Below are 7,837 nucleotides of genomic sequence, written 5' to 3' on the forward strand. Positions count from 1 at the left end.
TGTTAAGTGGTCAGATGGGTGGGTCGCGTGCATTTTCAGTTCATTTTATTGATCAATCAAACAATTCCACCACCTCGGATCAATGGAATGCATAGTATAATTGAAGTTCTTATTTATTGTTAATCTTATCTTATTATATCATTAAAATACCCTCTTAGCCCACCAGTGCCCACAGGTTGAGAACCACTGCCGTAGACTGTTTGATGAGTTGTTCTGCCTCCAATGTTCCCGTTGGGCCTCTACTGACAGGTGAATACTAAACCTGGAACTATATATGTCCTACAGCTCTGGAAGACCAGAAACGATTGTTTCCGTTATTACCCCATTTCCATCTCCCTGCTCGGCTTGAACCCTTTTATCATTCATGTCGCTCCCCTGCCCAAAAGCGGTGTCTGCTGGCATCTCTTCCACGTCAGCTTCTGCTCCGCTACATCCTCCAGAGTTGAAACGGAGCTCTGCATATTCGGCCGTCTTGGAAGCCAGTCCTCTGATCTCCCCTTCCTCACACTGGCCCTCTGACCTCGCCTGTAATTCTGCAAAATCCACGGTGGCGTAATGGAGAGTGTCTCCACCATCTCCTTCCCCATGGAGACACTCTCCATCACCTCCTTGATCACCAAGGAGACACTCTCCATCACCTCCTTGATCACCAAGGAGACACTCTCCATCACCTCCTTGATCACCATGGAGACCCTCTCTATCACCTCCTTGATCACCATGGAGACACTCTCCATCACCTCCTTGATCACCAAGGAGACACTCTCCATCACCTCCTTGATCACCATGGAGACCCTCTCCATCACCTCCTTGATCACCATGGAGACCCTCTCCATCACCTCCTTGATCACCATGGAGACCCTCTCCATCACCTCCTTCCTCTCCTTCACCTCCTTGATCACCAAGGAGACCCTCTCCATCACCTCCTTGATCACCATGGAGACCCTCTCCATCACCTCCTTGATCACCATGGAGACCCTCTCCATCACCTCCTTGATCACCATGGAGACATTCTCCATCATCTCCTGCACCATGGGGAGTCTCTACATCATCTGCTCCACCCACCATCAGCATGGCTTTATTGGCATAAATAGCCTCCACTTGTGGTGAGGTGGCCTAAAAGGACACAAATAGGGCACATTTTAATGGTCTAGGGATGGAGAACGTCACTGCGATATTGGATTGTGCAGCCAGTCATGGATACTTATGAATATGACTAGAAACTTACAGCAAAAGCAATTTCCGTTCTACTCACTGGGTCATTAAAAAAAACATTCACTGTTGAATTCATAATAACTGTAGTGTAAGTTAAGTACTAGAAAATGTTGGAGGTGCACTCCTTAGATCAGATGGTATGTGTAAAGTTTATATAACATTTTTATATATAAAATAAACCCATTTTATGCTCTTCTGAATTTAATGTGAAAAACGTTTTTGTTGCTGCTTGTCGTCTGCCTTAAATGCTTGTGTTTGTATGTAGACGTTTGAACATAGTCCTACATACTGTGTCTCCAAGCACATTACCTCATTAGTAGCCAACGGCTCTGATGTCTCTTTCAGTCCTATTTTAGGAGTCTTTTTCTTTTTCCTGCATGAGACCAAAGCAAAATGTCATTCTTGAATACAAGGAAAAAGCTAATTATTATAAATGAAAAATGTCATGAAGTTCATATTCAAAGTGAGTGTAAGGTGTCAAACACCTGCAAATGATCTCCATAAGGACACAGAGGAGCATCATTCCCACAGCCCCCACAGCAGAGCCAATCAACAGAGATGTCGTATGGACGCCTACAAGATACAATTAAATATTACGCAATTTCTGGAAGACAGAAGAAGCATTAACTATATGTATATTGTTTTATTATGATACCTGGTTGAGTCTCAATGGAGGACATGTTGAAAGCAAAACTATCAAATCCCATTGTGTTGGTACTGAGGCAGACTAAAGTTGGAATCTCTTCTTCTACGACTTCACGCAAAGTGATGAGGCTTCTCAGAACTGTGCTGCTCAGGAACAAATCTTTAATGGTGATGTCGCCGGAGCCATTGACCGATTCTCCAGCTAATTCCCACTGCAGAGAGGGAGGCGGGTTACCGTGGCTCTCGCAGGAACATCTGATTTTAGACAAAATCCTGACACAGCCGGAGGAGGTCAGGATCACAGGAGCAACTGCAAATATATCAACGTGTATTATAGTTATGAAACAAAGGCCAAAACAGTCTCCAGATGAAAGATGTCATGTCAAGATGCCAATGTCAGGTAGACAAAACAGGAAAGGGCGCACACCAGTGTTGGTGAGGTGCTGGCCTAAGGCAGTAAATGAGTAAAAATGAGAAAAAGGCCGCACACTCGTAGCCACGATGCTGTATATTTATTGACAAGAATACAACGTTTCGACCTAGGAGGTCTTCTTCAGGGAATGGTCTTCTTCCCTTCCTCCTAGGTCGAAACGTTGGATTCTTGTCAATAAATATACAGCATCGTGGCTACGAGTGTGCAGCCTTTTTCTCATTTTTACTAAGATGCCAATGTCAAACATTCCAAAGATTGAGATCAAATATTGCCTGCACACTGGAAAGGAATCACAACATCAAAATAAAATGAAGCAAATCTAAAGGTACGGTAAATTAAAATGAAATTAGATAATGGCAGTATTATGCGTGTCTTAAGTACCAGGTCTTATGACTTAACTTAAGACCTGGAGGCGTGGTCAATGCTGTTTGGCTACTCAGAATAGCCAAATGGCATTGATCACGCCTCCAGGTCTTAAGTTAAGTCATAAGACCTGGTACTTAAGACACGCATAATACTGCCCAATGTGTCTTACATTTGACATCAATACTAATGGGCTCTGAGTGGTCAGCTCCATGGATGTTCTGAGCTTGGCAGTAGTACTCGTCGCTGGAAAGCTTGGTGACATTGAAGGTGAAGTCCTTCTCAAAAGCAATGGCCTCCTCATCTCCTCCCTCCACTCTGTACCAGGTGTAGTTGTCCACTGCTGGGTTGGCTTCACTGCTGCAGCTCAGTGTTACAGAGCTACCGTCTGGTATTGGACCAGAGGGACTTACTGACACTGATGTGTTCTTGGGAGAATCTGAAAACACATTTCTTTGTCAGACTTCGATGAAAGACATCACTTATTATGGATTTAGTATTTTAATTGCCAGGAGGAACCTGAGTATATGGGATTATAAAATACTGAATGACAGTAAAACAATTTAGGAACATGTATTCTTTAAGTTAACAGTAGATGTACAGTATGAGTGGTATTCAGTTGATGGAAACAATGTTTCCATTATGGGCATCTGGAAATGACATCTTGATAAGCAAACACCCCACTATGGCAAAAGAGAACAAACATCTACACACAATCTCCACACTGGCACGCATGTAGACATACAACAGACCTCAGTGATGAGGACATTAACATAGACAGGAGGTTGTCAGGACAATGACCTTCTTGTCAATGGCCCAGACACTATAGTGTGCAGCCCATGACTGACTTGTTGGCCCCAAACCGTGTGTGGCGTGGCACAGCTGTACGTGAGTAATTGTCGCTTCTAAACATATATATATGCACGTCAGTGGTATTATTGTGTTAAACAAACTTACAGGGCTGGGCTGTGGCTCAGCGGTCCAGGCACCTTGGCTGGTAGTCTGGCAGTGTGCAGCAGCGGGTTCGACTCCCAATCCCAACGGCCTTCACTGCATGTCACCCCCCCCCCCCCCCCCCCCCCCCATTTCCTGTCAGCCCACTGTCTATCCCTCCATAAAAAAACTATAAAATAAAGACGAAAGCCACAAAAAAACATTTGAAAATCAAACTTACAGTAAATATCAAGTTCCACTGGTGTTGTTATATCCTCCCCGTGGTGGTTTCTTGCTTCGCAGTAGTAGTTTCCACTGTGGCTCAGATCGGCAGCGTCTATAGTAATGGTCTGTCCATGTCCATATTCTACCATGTCCTTGCTGTCTCCGTCAGCTCTGTACCAGGTGTAGTTGTTCACAGCCGGGTTGGCTTTACTGCTGCATGTCAGAGTCACAGTGCTTCCCTCTGGTACTGAAGTAAATGGACTGACTGACACTGAGGTGTCCTTGGGCGCAACTTGGAGACAATGGAGACACAAACTCATATTGTTAGATAAATGTAATTTTCATTTTTTTCCCCATTCTCTTGCTGACATCACAATGATCAATTGAACTTACATTGCACATCTATCTGAATGACTGAGGAATTTTGGGTCCCATATTTGTTTCTGGCTTCACAGTAGAACTGGCTGTTGTGTTCTGAGACTTTGATTGAAAGCATCCTCCTGAAACCCACTGATGTCACCTGATCTCCGTCAACTCTGTGCCAGGTGTAGGTCTCCACAGCTGGGTTGGCATTGCTGCTGCAGGTCAGAGTCACAGAGGTGCCCTCCAGTACTGGACCAGTGTGGCTGACTGATGTGTTATTAGGAGGATCTGGTAGAAATGTATACATGTAGCATAACACAGTGCAACCATAACATACAATATGTGAAATGTAAAACAAAAGATATATACAAAACATATCGTTGCTGTCGGGAGGAAACCACCTAACTCGATTTTTTAAGGTGTTTTTCTTTTCCTCCATAAATCATTGAACACAATTTACGTCTGTGTGTTGGTTAAAAAACATATTGAACCAATGGAAAGTATTAAAAGGTGCTTCAGGCAAGTAATTGACAATATATAAAGTCACACCACCAACTTTGATGAGGCAGTATTTGTTTGGAGTTAGGTGGTTTATTCCTGACAGATACTATATACTTACAAAGAATATTAATGGTCAAACTTCTTTCAAGTGAGAGGTCACTGTTGCTAGACTGCCGTTTGTAGAGAGCAGTGCAGGAGATCTTCTGTCCATGATGGAGGTGAGAAGCGACGAAGGTCAGATTAGAGGTCATGAATTGGCTTTGGATTTTCTCCTCAATGTCACCGAGGCCGGTTGTCCACATCAAAGTTGGGGGAAGAATGGGACAGGGGACTGCAGCCGTGCATTTCAAAGTCACTGAGGTCCCTTCCTCCACCTCCACCCTGGATGGTGTTATGGTCGGTCTGGGCAGAGTGTCTAAAGCGCAAAGATGGGACATTTGCTAGATCAAACAGGTTGGCCCATTGGCATATAGGTTGAGGTATATATAGGTATACTATACGTCCCTATGGGACATATAGTCTGTCTATCATTATCTATCAATATAGATTTTATAATATTATCCGCTTAACCAAACATTCTGCTTCTCACAAAAATAAAATGCTACAGCACAGCACAAACACTGGCTACCATCCAATTAAGGTGCAGAACCATTTCAGTCTGAGGAGAGGCTGATCACGTCTGTATCCCCAAAATAGCTCAAAACAAACATGTTGACAAATTTGACATTCTGATCATCATTTTATCAGGAGAATCTGGCACCATTAGAAGGGCAGAAACAGGAGGATATCAGGCAGACTTAATATGAATGGCTTGCCTTAGTGATTCTAACTGGGAGATTTGAACTTAAATTATTTTAGGCACATACTGATGAAGGCCGCCTGCGGTCGAAACGTTGTGTCTTATATTATGGTGTTTCAATAAAAAGAAAACACCATTGGAGCAATCCTGTGTGCGGACTCTCTTCTTTTCAACATACTGTATAGGAGACAACTCTCCACATCTAAGCAACCACATATATGGCCACATGGCACGTGCCATACTAAACACATGATGGTCCAACTGCGAGTGTGGCCCTACCAATGTTAAAACCAAACTTACGCCCTAGGGTTAGCCAAGAGGACAAAAAAAGAAGATAAAAAACAGAAGTAAAAACCTTTTGCGTTAATGTTGACACTTGCTCCATAGCTGAACTTCAGATCGTTATCACATTCAAGTCTGAAGAAATAGTCTGCGTAATGGTGTGGAACGTTGTTGAAGATGGTGGTGCAGTTCTTCTGAAGCAAATTCCCTGTCAGGTTGCCCTGGAAGATGTTTGAGATCGCATTTCCATTGGTGAGACTGGAATCAAACACTCGCGTTCGCCTCCAGCCTCTTCTCCATATAGCTTTACAAGAAGAATCCAGGTAGGAATCCCATCCAGGGCCAACGAGAAAATTACAGGGGATGATCACACAGGAACCACTCAGTGCGTCTATACTGTGAGGCATGACGGCTACCCAGTCTTGGCATAAAATACCTGGGAAGCATGATAAAACATAATTAAATTCAGATATAAAAGAAAATAAATCATCAAACTATTAAAATGTGAAGTATCACACCTTGAAGTAGACAGGGTATGAGGATGAATTGAAGAAGTGCAGTCATGTCTCTCTGTAAGAAAAATATATTTTTTATAGAATTTAATGCAGTTTGCCTAGTTCAGTTTACTCTATTATCATGAATTGCCTTTAGAGAATGCCAAGGTTTTAACTCTTACCTCAAAACCAAGGATGAAGTTCATAGTAATCCACCTTCGTCTTCTAGACTACAAGCTAATTCTGTAACAAAACAAATGTTTCCTCTATCCCTTCTGAACCCGCATACAGATAAATATTCCAAACTGATCTACACACTCCTTCTCCTTAAGATACTGAGTCTAATTTCAAAAGTATTCTGAATCGGATTTATCCTAATTGACACTTTACCATCGTTGACAAATCAAACAGTTCCAATTGATGCCACATTCCAGACTGTTGGTTTGACAGGGTGTTCAGCCACAACAGATGTCAGGGGGAGTGGCACACAGCACAGATTTTTTTGTTTCTTTCATAAGTCCACCATCTCCTTTAAAACACGACTTCAGTTGTTCCTCCAGACACTAGTTCTGTTTTCTATTTTCGTATTATGTACTTTTCTGAATTTCTTTAAAAGGTCCTGCCTGAAAATGTCACAACTTATAAAAGAGATTTTTATAAGTAGACTACAAAAAGTATAAGGGGGGGGGGGGGGGGGGGGGGGACATATACACTACAGTAAACAGAATGTTATTGTTACTAAAGATGCATTTCACAAACATTTTAAGTAAATGATGTAACACACATCATAGTATACTAGTTCTTGAAGATCTCCAAACATCATAAACAGAATGAATATGTTGTACTACATACTGTACTCTAATAGTAATCTATACCTCATTGCAACAAGATTATTAACGTTTTACCTTATTAAAGTAAGATGCCATACTTCAAAGAACACTAATGCACGTTTTGGGTCCTCAGCAATATAAAAGTGTAAAGTTAATCAAATGAGCAATTCTGGAGATATGTGAAGGACAGTCAGTCAGCTAGTCAGACAGACATTCTCAGAATTTATAGTCATAGATAATAAAATAAAGTTATTATATGAATATAAGACAATGTTAGAGTACAAGAACAGCAGTCCACACAGACAACCAAATCGTCCTGAACATAAATCTGTTCCATTAAACCAAACTGAAATCTATATTATTCTATACTATAAGATAATTGATCATGATCACAAACTCAAATTATCTTGATGACAGAAATAGAACATAAAGCATCTCAGTGTTAATTCATAGTCCATGAGTGGATGACAACATCCACACAGCGTGTATACAATGTATATAACGAAGGCGATAAAGCAACATTGTTTTATTTGGAATGAGGTCAAAGAAAGAAGTAAGTTATTTTGGTGGATTATTAGTGTTGTATTGACAAAACTTGGAAAATAAGATGCAAAATGTCACTAGGTCATGTTCATATAATTACTTGAAATATTGTTTCAATAAAATATTGACTGGCCTTAAAGAGCTCGAACTATGGACAGTCTCAGAGCAAAAGACTGGTTCACTGTGTCCAGTGGCAGTGACAGTCACAGTTGAG

At 41.7% G+C, this 7,837-nt stretch overlaps 1 protein-coding gene across 1 annotated transcript; it reads right to left on the reverse strand.

Annotated features, from left to right (window-relative positions):
- Positions 1–279: 279 nt before the first annotated feature.
- Positions 280–6,306, reverse strand: LOC306925059 (myelin-associated glycoprotein-like; the record flags this gene model as incomplete). Its single annotated transcript, XM_079503741.1, has 10 exons — positions 6,275–6,306; positions 5,830–6,192; positions 4,205–4,462; positions 3,828–4,103; positions 2,826–3,092; positions 1,868–2,167; positions 1,698–1,785; positions 1,522–1,585; positions 662–1,022; positions 280–608 (listed from the first exon to the last, which is right to left on the reverse strand). The coding sequence occupies exons 2-10, from the start codon at positions 6,161–6,163 to the stop codon at positions 280–282; spliced, it is 2,277 nt and encodes a 758-aa protein (XP_079359867.1). The 5' UTR covers positions 6,164–6,192; positions 6,275–6,306.
- Positions 6,307–7,837: the final 1,531 nt, after the last annotated feature.

This window comes from Electrona antarctica, assembly GCF_951216825.1.
Source record: "Electrona antarctica genome assembly, chromosome: 6".
Classification (NCBI taxonomy): domain Eukaryota; kingdom Metazoa; phylum Chordata; class Actinopteri; order Myctophiformes; family Myctophidae; genus Electrona; species Electrona antarctica.